Source organism: Scaptodrosophila lebanonensis, unplaced genomic scaffold (genome assembly GCF_003285725.1).
Source record: "Scaptodrosophila lebanonensis strain 11010-0011.00,11010-0021.00 unplaced genomic scaffold, SlebRS2 tig00001410-arrow-pilon, whole genome shotgun sequence".
Classification (NCBI taxonomy): Eukaryota; Metazoa; Arthropoda; class Insecta; order Diptera; family Drosophilidae; genus Scaptodrosophila; species Scaptodrosophila lebanonensis.
In genome coordinates, this window is record NW_022060738.1 from 3312824 (window position 1) to 3328728 (window position 15905).

Consider the following 15905-nt stretch of genomic DNA (forward strand, 5'->3'; position numbering starts at 1 on the left):
TTTCTATGTCGTTCTGATTTTATTTATTCTTTTTCGTTGCTGCTTGACAAATATTATCTATGGGGAAAGTTTTAGAAACTTGACAAACCTAACTAAATACCATATACTATAACTATATGAAGCTTAATAAATAGATATACATATATATATTTATATATATATATAATTGATGAGATGCAAAATACATATACATAGGTATTTATATGTGTTGGAGCCCCGAAGGGGCCATTACTCGTATTATTGTCGTGGTTTCTGTGAGAGCGTACAGATCGCTGCCCAGGGCAGCGTTTAATCTTAAAGTTGTATTACAGTTTAAAATAAAATACAAACAACACACACTTGCACACACAAGAAAAATACATATGATTATTGATATGACAGAGCTATATTCACACACAAACACACACATATATATATATATAATTATATATATATTAAAATACATTTTATGAATCTTTATATGAATACACACTTAAAATATAAATCGTTTGTGTTGATCAATGAAAATAAAACTATTTATAATGAAATAGAAAAACTACATTTGTTTACTTTAAGATTGCCGACTATTTTGCATTATCTACTCGTACAATGTGGGGTGATAAGTTGTATATTTATAAACAAATATAGGGCAATTGATATGCGACGCGTTAATGCATAATCGCTACGTATCTCCCCGAAAAATGTCAGATACCAGAATGGCGAATAGCTAAGAAGTTCGTCTTATCGCACTATGAAAACTGCGCAGCAACAATCCACACTAGTGGCGAAAATATTCTCCAATCTTGAACCGATTCCATTACAGGGCGTCTTCTAAATAGCGTCCTATGACTATTGAAAAGTTTTCATACCACGGATGAGCTTCAATGATCATTGATTGCCAAGCTACGAATATGTGGACAGATCGCGATGAAGGAAATTCATGCCCAGCTCTCTATTGAATACCACTGTATGATAACTGAACAAGAGAGAACGGTACAGGACTTAGGGGAACCTCGATACCAAGTTTGGTTATTCTAGCTCTTGTACTTCCTGATATCCTTGCGCTCATACAGACATACGGACAGACGAACGGACGGACATTCGCACAAAACTAGTATAGCCTTTTACCCTTTGGGTACAGGATATAAAAAGTCATTGAATCATTAGCAATAATGACAATAAATTGACGAATTTCCTAAGCTTCTTTTCTTTCAAAATGACATTACGCTGTCTCCCTAATAGATTACTTTCAAGTGGCATTCATTTTGACATTCAGGTTGATTCTCCGTTATCCGTGATCCTAACTTCGTTATCAGCAGAAAAATCGCTTCTAAACCTTTTCGCTAATATTATTTTTAATATTGAACAACTACAGATATAATATTAATCTTCCGAGTTATGAAATTTCCATAAAATTAACAACTTTAAATTAAAAATATTTTAACTTCAGCTCACGTTTAGAAATCAAATAAATACCAAGCTCTTATCGAGTATAGAAATAAAGCCATATAAATAGTATGTTGCAGACTTGCATCGCGACCAAAGAAAGGGTTAAGAATGCTTAACCCAAAATATCTCAATCATCAAAGAATGTTATGTGAACTAATTAATAAAAATTTAACAGAATTGGTTATTCATTTGTTATGAAAAGCTACAAGCTTTTAATTGATAAACGAAGTTCCTGGTAAGATTGAGGGAGCTGTAGGATATGTCTACGTCAATAAAAATATAAACTTGATCTGCCTAGATGTTTGAGGAATATGATTACCAAGTTTGTGTGCACTTTTTGACATCCTTTCGTTCATGCAGACAGACAAATATGGCTATATAGACTCGCCTTGTCATACTGTAGAGATCACTCAGTCTTTTTTGTGGATGTGTGTTCGACGTAATTAAGAGATGGGCTCGACTCTGGCTTTCGGAATGAATCCCACTCATTGAAGGCCAACCTGGTGCATAGTACGATTCGATAAGATTCGATTCGAGATTTCGCCTCCTACTGAGAGGAGTTTATTTGCAAAATGCACTGCAAATAGTTTCCGACCACAGAGATACATTTGACATTGTCAGACCAAATGTGACTAGGCTTGCCTAGCACTAAGAAATGCAGCAGTCGTCAGATGCTCTACCAGCTCCAGGTAGAGCCAACAAATCGCATACATATCACTTAATAGAAGTCCTGGTGCGTGCCTCCGGCTTGTAAAAGAAGCGTCCGCAGTAGTCAACTACAACTACTGGTAAATCTGCCATTCAAATGCTTAATAAGCTTTGGCCGGGCCCTAAATCACTTCAAACACCGGCCAACTGCCGTCGACACAGCTCGTCCGCCAATTGGCCAATACTTAAGGCGAACTTCAGCAAGAGAGCAACAGAAAGAGGTCCAGCATGTAAGCTCATTTCATTTAAATGAATGACACGTGCGAAGAAAAATGCCAAAATGCCGAACATCATATCCAGGGCACGAATTTCAAAGCCGCCCATCAACGCAAAGAATTCCATTTTAGTTCTCATGCCCTGTACCCGAAGGGTAACAAGAAAGGAATGCTAAAGTCGAGCAGGCTCAACTCTTCAATACCCTGTACCACCCCACAAAAAAGTAATTAAATTAATGAATTAATTTAATTAATTAACTAAATTAAATATAAAATATTCCATGCATGCATACATACATTTACATCAGAATCGTGCCTTATGCGTGTTTGTGTACTTGTACATATGTATGTATGTGAGTATTGGGCCTGGTTATATGGCTATAACTTTCTTTCCGATCATTCTATCATAATGAGACTTGGTATACGGTTATATAATAACTAACCTAATGTGACTACCAAATTAATTCAAAATTCCAAGAATTACGGGAGTTATAGAAAATCGTTAATAGGGGGGGAGTGGGGGGGTGGATCAGAAAAAATGAACAAACTCGTCCTTTCTCGGTTTCAGGTGAATCTGTATACCAAGTTTGGTTATTCTAGCTCTTATACTTTCGGAGATCCTTGCGTTCATACAGACAGACAGACGGACATGGCTATATCGACTCGCCTTGTCATGCTGATCAAGAATATATATACTTTGTGGGGTCTACCAAGCCTCCTTCTGTGTGTTCCATGTGCACTCGCACAAAACTAATATACCCTGTACCCTTTGGGTACAGGGTATAAAAAGGGTATGTAACATGCAGAAGGAAGCATCTCCGACCCCATAAAGTATATATATTTTGAATCAGCATGACGAGAGAAATCGATCTAGACATGTCCGTACGTCTGTCCGTCCGTCCGTCTGTCTGGATGAACGCAAGGATCTCATAAACTATAAAAGCTGGAACAACCAAAGTTGGTATCCAGATTCTCCTATGTCCGAGAAAGGACGAATTTATTTTATTTTTTTGAATTTCCCCCTCCCTTCCTCTGCTACAGAATACCGTCAATACCGTACATATTTTAAAAGCTACCCTAACCAATCTTTGCACACATAATTTCTATAAAATTATCTACTTTTGTTTCAAATTTCATCTAAATCGGTTAATGCTAAGAAAAGTTATTAGCGAAACAAATTCTCTACAGTACAACCCCCACCAAACTGCAGCAACAAGTTCGCTCTTCTGCTTCCTCTTTTCGCTTCTGCTATGGGCGCATATACCTCAGTGTCGGAAGTTTACCTGGGTACAGGGTATTTCACTGTCGGGCTTGCTCGACCGTAGCGTTCTCTCTTGTTTTTTCTACACGAAGGGAAAAGACCATTTATAATGTGTATCGTTATTGGGGAACAAAAAAATGCACTCTAAGCTTAAAAGTACGTAATGTAAATTAAATGTATGGCAAGAACTAAAAACAATTAAAACAAATTAAAAACAGCTATGTTGTTAGCAACAAGGATAGGTTATTCCATTTATGAGAAAAACAAATGTTTCAAAATTAAAATGATAATCATAAATACAGGAACACAACAATTTAATTCACTCGAGCTCGCTTGCTTCGCATCGCTGGAATAATTTTGAACTGGATTCTTTAACAGTGGACTCTGTTATGAGTCAATTGTTGCTACCTCTTTGTATAATTCTTTGTAACGATCCATACAAGAATTCAGCTCACGCTGGAATTGTGCAACTCTTTCCACATTGGGATCGTTTGTGACGAAATGGTATTCTAATTTATTTGCCAGTTGATGTCCTTCTTCAATTAAATCTGCAGTAAGCTTAACAGATTCTTCACTATCACTGCTTATTGTTTTAAGTTTTTCTTTGGCAGCTTTCTGACCCGCAGAACAAGTCTCGCCCTTGATTTTTATGTTATGAAGCGCATGCCTTTGGAGAAATCCTGTCAACCAACCTGTGCTCGCAGAAAATAAGTAGGTCTTCTCAGGAGTGGATTGTGTAGAGGTAGACGATTGTTCGTCTTTAATCATTTTATAGAACCTTAATGCTTGCTGTTTGATATTCTTTCCGTCTACGGGAATCCGTTTTTGTGCATTGTCCTCAAGCCATATTATCAGTGCTTTTTCCATTTTTTCTTTAGTAGCATCTCTAGTGTATGATGAAGACTTAACAGATAGTTTTGTTCCAGAAATCATCGATTGCCTAATTGAAAATTCATTTCTTTTTATAGTTCTTACTGTGGCTTCGTTTAAGCCGAACATTTTGCCAAGAAATGTTGAGCCCTCTCCATTTCGAAGGCGATCTAAAATTTCAATTTTGGTTTCCAAAGAAATGGCTTTACGTTTTAGTTTTGTAGTTTTCGGCATTTTCTTTTAGGGATACATAGAATATTTAACAAAATTAAAAAAGTATTAATAACTGAATGAATATACAATTTTTTTTGGTTTACCATTTATCTTACTGCGTTAAAATTACATTTATTGTAGCGTTGGAAAAACCAATAACCAGCCCAGGAACAACTCCTTTACCAAACACGTCCGATTGCATTGATAGTTCACAAAATACTAACACATTTTAGGGATGTAAGAAGACAACGATACATCGAGCATCGACGATGTTTTTAACACGATGCAGCGATGTTTTCCGATGTTTTTTTTGCTTGCGATGCAGCGTCGATCTATCGATGTTTGTCCAAACATCGAACATTTTTCATGTTTAGTTGGACGGTCATATTTCTTTGGGTGGTCTACCTGAGAAGGTATTTTAATTTATTTGATGTGATTGAAATTTTTATTGAAATGTGTATTTGGTATATTAGATTGCTAAGAATTTGATCTTCATTTTGATTTGTATATACCCAATTCGGTTTTTGTTAAAATTTTTATATATGGTTACACAACTTTATTCCATTTAGCACGATTCATTTTGCATTTGATCAATGTCTTTTTTTACACGGTTTTTTTTAACACAACTTTTTCTGTAACCAATCAACCGTGTTAAACAGAATTAGGTGTAATGCCAAAGTAAGTTTTTCTGTAAATCGCAGTATTTAAAAAGTATGTGTATAGCCACACTTAATATTATTATTAGTTGCAAAGCGTCGGGTTGATTTATTTTTAAAATACAATTTCATTAAAAGTCAGGATTACTGTTTAACCTAATCATATTAGGTAAAATACTATGACAGCTTATCTTGATTAATACACATTTTTGATTTAAAACATTCCTGTTGATTTTCTCCCTACTATGAGGCGTTTTTCTATGAAAAGTTAATGTTTGAAAACACCATGCAATGCATCGATTTTTTGTAAAACGACATCGATATCGATGTTTTCTCTTCGACTTACATCCCCAGCACATTTCAGTTGCTCTGACAAGTAAATTTGCTTGTATGCACAAAAAGGGAATTCCCCTAAATCTATGCTACTTACAATCAAGAGAAAAAAGTATGTACATATTCTCTTTGTACTCTTTCATGTTTTTGTATAGTTTTTAGCTGTTGTGTTTTTATTTATTTGTGTTGTATTTTTTTTTGTTTTCAAAAATGTGTATCAATAGAATTAGGTGTACATATTACCATAATGATTAAATAATGCACGATGCGTTTAATATACCGTGAAAACTGTGGATAAAAGAGGTGTCCGTCTCATTTATCCGGACACTCCCTTCGGCGGACACTTTTTCTAAAACATTCAATCGGTGTATGAAGTATTTAAGTATCCCCAAGGGAGCTTTCACTCTATATGTAATAATTTTAAACTTCAACAAATCCAATTAAATTCCAAAATCCATATAAAGTAAATGTGTGGTCGACTTCATATTGTGACGAATTACTTTCGTTCGAATTCCTCAATATACATACTATTATGTACAGGGTGCGCCATCTTTTATGTCGGTATGCAAACATTGAATATCCTTGAAAATAAACAACCGATTTTCAAGCATGAGATATTTTTATTTAATTTGGTTCTGTACAATTTCTTGAACTGAGGTTTTCAACACTGGTCTACTGAAGTTAATCGGTTCACTAATGACAAAGTTATTCAATATTTACATACCGACATAAAAGATGGCGCACCCTGAATATACATACACACATACATAAGTATATGTACATATGTATGTATATAGAAAGACAATCTTTAATTTAATTTTTGTCTGTCGACATACATATGTAGGTTATAATGTGCAATACGTCATAATCTCAACCTAAAACATAAAAAAGTCTCGAAAATAATATAACAATAGTCAGAGATGTTATAAGTAGGACGACCTAACAAATTGAAATAAGAAGAGAACGCCCCTATTCCAATTGTTAGACAATAATATTACTCAAGAAAGAGAAACACAAAATATTGGAAAACTTCAACTTTAAATTAAATTAACTGTAATAGTTGAAGTTTATTTAAAAACTACAATTAAATTTAATCGAGAATTATCCTGAGACGACTCTAAAATGTTGTTTAGTTTAAAATAAAAGACATTTAGGAATTTATTAGGTAAAGGGACTCGTTTATTTATAAAGAATTTTCGCGCTTGGCTTTTAATTTATGTTTGTTAAATGTTTACAACGAAAAAAGTTGAAAATTACATTTATTTAGAATAATATTGTGTACTATACTTACAATACAATGCAGTACAATATAATAATTAAATGTCTCTCTTTTCAATATTTAATTTAAGTTTTGTTTTTAAACATCACATGGAAAGTTTTTGGTTTTATTTAAAACTTTTAAATGGCTTTTGTTTGTTTGTTTTGTTTGTTTGTTTGTTGGTTTTAATTTTTATTAGCCTAGGAAAAAATTATCTAGTCCACAAAAGCTATAGACTAGATCAAGACCTGTTTATAAATTTCATATAATAACTACCATCGATTCATATGTTGTAGACTGAGGGCATAGTTGCGATTTGTTTGGTTTGTTTGGTTGTGGGTTTAGCTTGGATTGGCTATAAATACATTCGATCGAGTGGTTCGTCTATATGTTTTTGTGTACATAACATAGTACTATACATATGTATGTGTAAATAATGCGATTCGATTTACTTGTTAGTTGTTGTTCTTGTTGTTGTACAATTTTGCAGCGATGCTTTGAAGATGCTTTGCAGCTGCAATATCATTTGGTTAGAGGTCTGTAAATATCATCGTTTCCTATATGTATGTATATGTATATAGTAGGTATGAGTATGGGTATATATCGTACGTGTGTATGTAAATCGAGTGGTATAAGAGTGTAACTGTAAATTGTACTTAGAGACTAACTACACGAGACATGCCACGCCCACACCCTGGCACACGTAAAAGGGTGCGCGAGGGGCGGGGTTGCTGTAAAATGTTCCTTGAGCCTATATATCGTCCGTTTTGGCATCTCCTAGGCTGAAAAAAATCCATCAAAATGCATCTTTCTAACTACATACACATACGAGTACATTTGCTTCCTTATTTGGCATTATCTAAGAGAGGTCGAGAGTTTTGCGTTTTTGGAAAACGTTGATTTGGCCTTAAACTTTGGTAGATTTGGTAACTTCGGTTGGGTATCCTTTGAGTGTTTCTCTCTGTGTGTGTGTGAGTGTGTGTGTGTGTGTGGGTGTGTAATACTACTGTCTGACGGACAAATAATTTGCACCCAAATTCCTCAGATAGGGGTGTGTCGAAGCACACACTTCATTGCAAATAGTTTGCCTGTCTGACCATAGCGTAAAAGGTACATGAAAAGATTGTTTGACGACAGCGACTTCTACACCAACTACCCGAACTGTACGACCTTCGATCTATGCCGCCGCGACTGTAGCCTGGCTGGCATTGGAAGCCGCACCAGTCGGCGTCAAGGCAGCTGCAATCACGCCAGCCACAGCCACCGTGGCTGGGACTGGGGCTGTACTTAGATCTACGCTCCATGGATGCACCATGTCGTAGTACTTGCTGAAGTCGTAGTCGAACAGCTCGAAGTCGATGCGATATATCTTGAGCAATTGGTCCAATGTTGAGCGTTCCAGTTCGGAGAAGTAGCGCTCCACGAGCGCCTCCGTCTTGACGCCACTCCTCGCCTGATTGCCAATCTTGCGCAGCTTTCGTTGCGGCAACTTGCCCAGCAGCAGCGACTCGAGACCAGCCTGCCGTATAATGAACTCCGAGTCGCGCTGAAACGTCTCCACCTTGCCAATGATGCTGAAGTTGACGCTGCAGGGAGTACAGAAGCTGTACACTGGCGCCCAGTGCTCATCAAAGCGCTTTCCCTCCGCATGCTCGGCTATGAGGAAGCGCACAAACTCTTCAAAGGTGGGACCACAGCGAGGCCAGGGTCCACCCAGGCTATGACGGCGATACTTATGCACTATCTTTGTGCCCAATGCCTTGTAGAAGGAGTTGCGATTCCCCTCCAGCTTGTTCCTATAGGCGCTCACGATGCGCTCGAAGGGATCGCGCACAAAGAAGAAGGATAGAGCACTTGGCAGCAATTCCAGCAACTCGGGGAGCTCCGGGCGGGGAAAGCGTTTGCGCGCCAACTCCAACGGCTGAGTCTCTGTGCGTTGCAAATACTTCAGATCGTAGCCAGCTGTGGAAATGAAGAACATTACTAACATTGCTATCAGCCACAATTTAGATTATAGACTAGACAAAGGCCACTTATTTCCTTTGCGATTATAAGTAAGAACACAGTCAGATAATCGCGCTCTCTTTATCCGACTTTGTTTCCCAAATACCTTTCCCAAAACTAGCTTTTTTCAATACAAAATATCAATTATCGATTATCAATATTTGATTTTATAAAACAGCATTCAATTAATTTCTCTCTATATCCTGGGGATATAGGCGGTGCAGACCCTCCAAATATTCTCGATAAGACGATGGATTCCGTATGGCTTCCGGACATCCATCTTTAAATAAACTTTGGCAGCTGTGTGACGTGTAGAACCGACTTTGATAATACTACTTGTACAAAAATATATACTTGATTACAACGATTTTGAATATCATGAGACCCTATACATTATAAATACAATATTTTGTTAAGATATCCTCCTTCACAAGAAGTTATCCCACTAATAGTCCATATTGATTTGTCCCAACATCCTCATCCTGCTATAGGACGCAAGCTGACATGCTCCCCAAATTACCGAATCGACCAACAACGGATGTTGCACTTTTCAAGCTCTATGCCATCCATAGACATGATAGCGTCCCACTGTTAGTTGTTGTTTTAAAGCTGTACGCATCAACCGTTGTACCAATAGGGTAAAATGATATACTAGTGTTTGTAACATCTATGTAGTGAGGTCCATCTCTGAAAGGGCATGTCGATATAGTCTTGTCCAACTGCCCGTCTGTCCATCGCTCTGTATAGATGCAGGGAACTCAAACTTTCGATGCGTATTCCCTTAACTCCAAGAAGGAAGGTTTGTGTTCTTTTTTCTCCAATGTCCCCTCCATTGCCACCGCTGTTTGTGAATTCTCTAACTCTCGTAGTTCTGCATATTTGTAAGTTATAGCAATAAGTTGAATCTCTTCCAGAAATAGTTGTGGTTTTTTCATTGCCCACAATCGAAAAGTCACAAATACTACGATGGAAAGTGATGCTATTAAAATGTACATACAAGGTGCGTTCGAAAGTAAACAGGACTTTTTGAATCTAGCGCCCCCTGGTGGCGCTATCTATATGTCGACTGGAGCGTTAGAATATGCTATCTTTATCGATTGTACAGTGAGAATTTCATGACATTCCATCGATTGGAAGTGAAGTTATTGCGTTTTAAGTGTCAGTATGTATGTGTTATCGAAATGGAAATTGAAATGGAATTGAAAATTTCCAAAACATCGATTTATCGCATTTTGACCGAACATTTGGGCTTACGAAAGGTGTGTGCACGGTTTGTTCCGCACAAATTGACTGACGACCAAAAATTGTTCAGACGATCGACGCTTGTGACCGATTATTTGACCAAAAATCACATTTTAACCATTAACCACTCGCCGTATTCACCTGATATGGCACCGTGCGACTTCTGCCTTTTCGGAAAACTACATTTGGCCATGAAAGGAAAGCGTTATGCAGCCGTAGAGGCCATTCAAAAGGGAACACTCCTTGTATGTAGGTGTAGAAAATTGCGAGAATTTTTGATCCGCATCTGATTTGGAAGTTGCGGAATCAGACATGTTTTTATTAATTTTTTCCTCTTTTTTCTCTAAATATTGTTAGAGGAAGCAGTCACAAAAATTGATAGGCTTCCCTTCTTTTTGGGAATCTATTTTTCACAGTCAAGAAATTTCATGAGGGCGTCTACGAAAATACCACAATGGTTATGGATTAGGGAAGATGACCAGCACAGTGCTGGAGGACCAAGTGTGGTGGATGATGTCATATTTTGCAATGAGTCAAAAGTGATGCTACATTACAGCGATAGTCCAACTAGAGGGGTAGGTTGTACTCCCTTAAAAGTACTTGACTAAAGAACTTTATTCCCACCGTGACTTCAAAGTGCTTTTAGTCATGATTTCAAATCGAAATAATGAAAAAAAGAAGCAATAGGTATTCCTAAATAGGTAGTAGAAAACTGGGCTTTAATATACAAACCCGTTATTGAACATTTGATTAGTTCAATGGCTCTAAGGTAGCTCTGGTTTGTACTTGTAAATGTAACCATTCGGGTAACTACAAGTATGTTACACCATAACATAATTGGTATACTCGCTATAGAAGAGGCTGCAAAACATACCAAATATTAAAAGTCATACTTTGCAGTCTAATTCCGACATCAAATGGTGTTTCTGAGTTAAATAGTACCGCTCAATAGTAAATAAAGCAAACAATACATGGAAACTAACCAATTCTGTCACGCCCTACAAATATAATTTATGGAGAAAGAGAGAAAAAAAATTTACAAGTATATCGCTACATAAAAACCCTTTCTTTACAAACTGTATATATGTAGATTTAGATTGAATCCGCTATTATTGTATGTATATTTATTTGGTGGATCTGCCTTTTTCAATGTTTTGGAGACTTATTATTATACCCCGTACCGCACCCGTAAAAAAGTATACTAGTTTATTGCGAATGTATGTAACACAAAGAAGGAGGCGTGGCAGACCCCACAAAGTATATACGTATGTACTTATACTCTTCATCAGGATAAAAGGAGGAGTCGATATTCCCATGTCCGTCTGTATGAGCTTAGGGATATCAGCAAGTAAAAGAACTAGAATAACCAAACTTTAAGTCCAGGTTCCCCTAAGCCCCAGATAAATCAAGTTTGTTTTTTTCTGATTTACCATAACTCCCGTAATTCATAGAATTTTTAAATCAAATTGAAATATCCTGTACCCAGACAAACTTCCTGCTTTGAGTTATACAAGTATGTGCCCAGCAGAAGAAGAAGACCGAATTTGATGTTGCATCTTGTCGGCGTAATACTAGAGCGAAATTCTTCTCTATATATATGTATAAAACAGTTTGTCTTGGCTGACTGACTGACTGATTGCCCAACCGGTAAGAGCTAGGAAGATGAAATTTGGACAGAAGATACACTCCTCGCCACTTGAATAGGACACCCCTTATGTCTGTTTTCTATCGCCCTAAGAAGGAGTTTTGGAAAATTCGAACTCCAAAGGGGGGAAACGCGCTTCAACGTTTGTATGAAAAATCTATAATCTTTATCCGATTAAGTTTGTATAAAGAATACAAGAAAAACTGTATACTTGGTTTTTCGCTATTTTTCCTGGGGCCAGAATTATAGGAATTTTCCGGTGGAAAAATCGGGACGCGAAAAGCTATCCGCAGTCAACGCACAGGCCAAACGGTAAGAGTATTGTGTGCAAAGTTTGGTTTATGTAGTTTTTTTTTGAAATGTGGACAGTATTGAAATTCTGTAGCGTGGGAAGGGGAGGGAAAATGAAAAACCTAAAATAAACTCGTGTAGGCTAGGAACTTGGAGCGTCTATATACCAAGTTTGTTTAATGTGCGCTCAAACGTTTCCGAAATCCAGGCGTTCATCCAGACGGACATGTCTACATCTATTTCTCTCGTCATGCTGATCAAGAATTTATATACTTTATGGGGTCGGAGATGCTTCCTTCGGCCGGTTACATACTTTGCACAAACCTAACATACCCTTTTTACCCTACGGGTACAGGGTTTAAAAATCGAATAAAACAATTTTTTTTTTTTTTTTGAGTGATTACAGGGTATTTAAGAGTTGAGCCCGTTCGACTAAAGCATTCCTTTCTTCTCTTTGTAATTATCTAAGTTTTTTCGGGATTACTAGCTAAGTAGTTTACTTTTCGAAATGAAGAAAATCCGCCTGCCAACCCACAAAGCTCTCTATCTTTTCTCCATTTCCAGTCTACCGTATTTATATCGACTGACAAGATACTCCGCCTTAATAAAACTGAAGCCAAAGGACACCCGACTCACCAAGTATGTTAAAGTAGTACATCCAGGTGCTGCTGGCCGCTTTGAAGACGTTGCACCACACCAGATTGTGGCCGGGCGATACGAAGAACTCCCATGGGTTCGGTGGGTATTGTTCCTGGAGCTTGTAGCGCTCGCAGACAGCTGCCAGATGATCGCGACGTTGCTGCAATACGCGCTCCGTGCAGGTGTGCAGCTCCTCCGAGTATTCGTAGACAGGGTTAAGTGTGGTGGGTGGGGTTGCGACTATTGTTGCCAGGACATTGGTGACATTTTTGAGCTTGGAGCTCTGCTGCTGTTGTTGTTGCTTGAGCAAGCGCTGGCGCTGCATTTGTTGCCGCTTGAGCTTCAATTGCTGCTTAGATTGTGCTCCATACTCGCCCGACTCAGCCTCATTCTCAGCGGTGGCCACACGCTCCTTGTTCTGCTCGTAGGCGTTCAAGGACTCGCGAAATAGAAAGGCAAAGTAGCAGAGGCCGACGAGTATGCAGGCGCCAATCTTCAGATAGGTCTGTAGGCGTCGTCCATAGCGCAGACGCAAGAGCATGGTAGCACAGATTGAGGATCCTTCACGCTTATGGCGATTTATGGTCGTTTTTAAATATGTAATCCTCCCGCTTCTATTGTCTCTGGCCGACTAAAGGAGCGTCCAGTCGACAGCTACATGTTCACGCACCCCAGTTGGGCTGCAATGAAAATTTTTAAAAGGGTTAGGCTCAGCACAAAATTTATTTTTAATGCGCTCAGTTGGGTCCTTTGGGAGGCCCCATTCAATGGCCACACCCACAGCCCCCACCCGCCCGCTGGCGCCAGCCACCACTAGGCTAGCCGCAATGTTTTGCTTTTCCTCAGCAACAACCCCTATTCTTATGTTCATGTTTTTTCTGTTTTTTTTTTTGACGACACTTGTTGGTGTGTACATAGCCAGGCAGTTGGCGAACTACGTCACATTTCAAACACACAAACACACACGCACATGCACACTTGGAAAGTAGGACGTCATCCTTAAGCAGCAGCAGCCAGTGCTTGTTTTCGTTGTTCTTGTTAACTAGTTGGTTTATTATCCTTTGCTTCGCTTACACATTTGCTTAAAAGTTTTAACTGGGCCTTTGGGACCTCTTGACCAAACTACTTGTATTCAGAGCCCGTCCTGCTGACCCATTCCGAATTGAATTGTTTGCATTGCTCTTTACCGTTATTTGAGCACTTGTCGACACTTGGCCATATGTCCAGAGTAATGAACACATATGAACATCTGCCACATGCCTTTTATTTAAACAATTTCCAGCCCAAAAGTCGGCTCTTTTGTTTGCAAACTCTACAGTCTCTATACTGCGCCAATGCTAAGTATTTACGTATGTATGCGAGTGTGTGTGTGTGTTTGTGTGTGTGTGTATGGGTAAGTACCTAACGGTGACGCGCGGCGGGCGTTTACTTTGGGGCTCCGTATGTATCCACCGTATGCCCCCCACCTGGCGCGCTCTAACGTGTTGCTTTTTTGTTTTCTGCTGCTTGGTCGCTCCGCTCTGTCGTGCCGCTCGCGACGGATTCACGCTCTCAACTGACAGGATGTCTGTTGTTCCTTTCACTGAGTCCAACTCGAATCGAGCCGACTGTGCTTCGTGCTCGGACTTTGCTCGGTCTAGTGGAAGGAGTAATGCGCAGGCGTCGTGAGCGAAGAAGTGCGGCTTGCCGCTTGCAGCAACAGCTTAAGAAAATTTACAATTTTGAGAATCTAAGATCATACCACGTTCTAGAATTAGGAAATCCGACATCGATTTAAAAATATAATTTTAAAACACATATTTATCATCCATAATGTGAAAGTCCGCAGGAATATAATTCTTCAAGTCGAATGGCTGGCAAGCGCTACGCAAGAAGTCTACGGCACATTTTTCTACTTTTCAACCCAATACTGTATAACTTTCTAGGAATATCTAAATAACTACTAAGCTACTCCTAAACAACGAATTGCCTACATATATAACGTTTTAATACGATGGCCCAAAGTATAGAAATTTTCCAATGTATATCAAAACTCTAAAAAAAAAATAGGCAATATAATTCCTTGAAACGCAGGAGAGTATTTCTATGTTTTTCAAATAAAAATTTATTGCTCCAAATTAATAGACATACAATTATAAATAATAAAAGCTCCAAGTAAAGCAGAGAATTATATTAGTGGTATTAGATAGAAGTGAAACTTAGTGGTTATATTGGAGTAATATAATTTGAGCGAATGTTTTTAGATTGATGTCTTTATAAATATTTATCAATAATTGTTGGTCAATGAAAGTTTGGCTTGAAAAGAATGGCTAGAAAATGGTAATCGCTGTCGGTTTTCGAAGAAAGTGGTTGGAAACACAACTATAAGTAGAAAAAACGCTAGAAAATCCACTACAAATTCATAGAAAAATCGCTGGAAAACGGCTTGAAACACCGCTTTAAATAGTTATAAGACCCGCTTAAAAATTGATAGCTGCCTGTCCAACTTTCAAGAGCTTCAGAAAACGTAGTTTTATTTCCATTAAAAATATTCCTGGAGTCCGGCGAAAGCCACAAGGAACGGCGACTCTTAAAAATCAGGACCTACCCATCAGGTGGACAAATAAGCTGAAGGCAAATCAACTGCTGACGATTGTGTGTATACTCTACAATTAGGCTGGTGCCGTCATGTGTTGTGAAATATGACCAATAGCAGAACACCAAGATTGTTTACATTTCAGATTGTACCGTTAGGTTCTTGCACGCATCTTCATACCACAGCTGATTTTTGTTTACATTCATAATTGCAATTATGCCAGCTGGGCTACTTGCTGTTTATTTTTGTGCGCCTGTTACCATGCTTTTAGTGTACTTGAAAAACGTAGCTCTGCTTGGCCATCAAAAATATTTCTTTATAAATCATATAACCTAACAGGTATTGAAGGGCGTATGCAGGGGGACCTTTGCCCCCCTTGAAACAATGTTTCAATATGAAGTGGACCACACATTCATTATTGTGGCGTATATTTCGCCTTGAAATGGAACTGAGTTGGATTTACAGAAGTTTATTATTGATATGCATAAATTATTATTTTAACGCATCGCAAATTCAAAATTTTTATTTGTTGGGACCCCCCTTTGGAAAAAGCTTTGTACGCCCTTG

The 15905-nt window shown here is 38.2% G+C and overlaps 2 protein-coding genes across 2 annotated transcripts; both read right to left on the reverse strand.

Annotated features, from left to right (window-relative positions):
- Positions 1–3835: 3835 nt before the first annotated feature.
- On the reverse strand, positions 3836–4884 carry LOC115630718 (tigger transposable element-derived protein 1-like). The gene is made up of 2 exons (XM_030527370.1): positions 4800–4884; positions 3836–4719 (listed from the first exon to the last, which is right to left on the reverse strand). The coding sequence occupies exons 1-2, from the start codon at positions 4800–4802 to the stop codon at positions 4000–4002; spliced, it is 723 nt and encodes a 240-aa protein (XP_030383230.1). The 5' UTR covers positions 4803–4884; the 3' UTR covers positions 3836–3999.
- A 2532-nt stretch (positions 4885–7416) lies between these two features.
- On the reverse strand, positions 7417–14189 carry LOC115630675 (carbohydrate sulfotransferase 11). Its single transcript, XM_030527319.1, has 3 exons — positions 14165–14189; positions 12761–13443; positions 7417–8904 (listed from the first exon to the last, which is right to left on the reverse strand). The coding sequence occupies exons 2-3, from the start codon at positions 13302–13304 to the stop codon at positions 8120–8122; spliced, it is 1329 nt and encodes a 442-aa protein (XP_030383179.1). The 5' UTR covers positions 13305–13443; positions 14165–14189; the 3' UTR covers positions 7417–8119.
- Between the last annotated feature and the right edge of the window lie 1716 nt (positions 14190–15905).

Coding starts and splice junctions, on each gene's coding strand:
- LOC115630675 (XM_030527319.1), bottom strand. CDS start 13,304: ATGCTCTTGCGTCTGCGCTATGGACGACGCCTACAGACCTATCTGAAG. Junction 8,905..12,760: donor GTACTACTTTAACATACTTG/GTGAGTCGGGTG, acceptor TCATTTCCACAG/CTGGCTACGATCTGAAGTAT.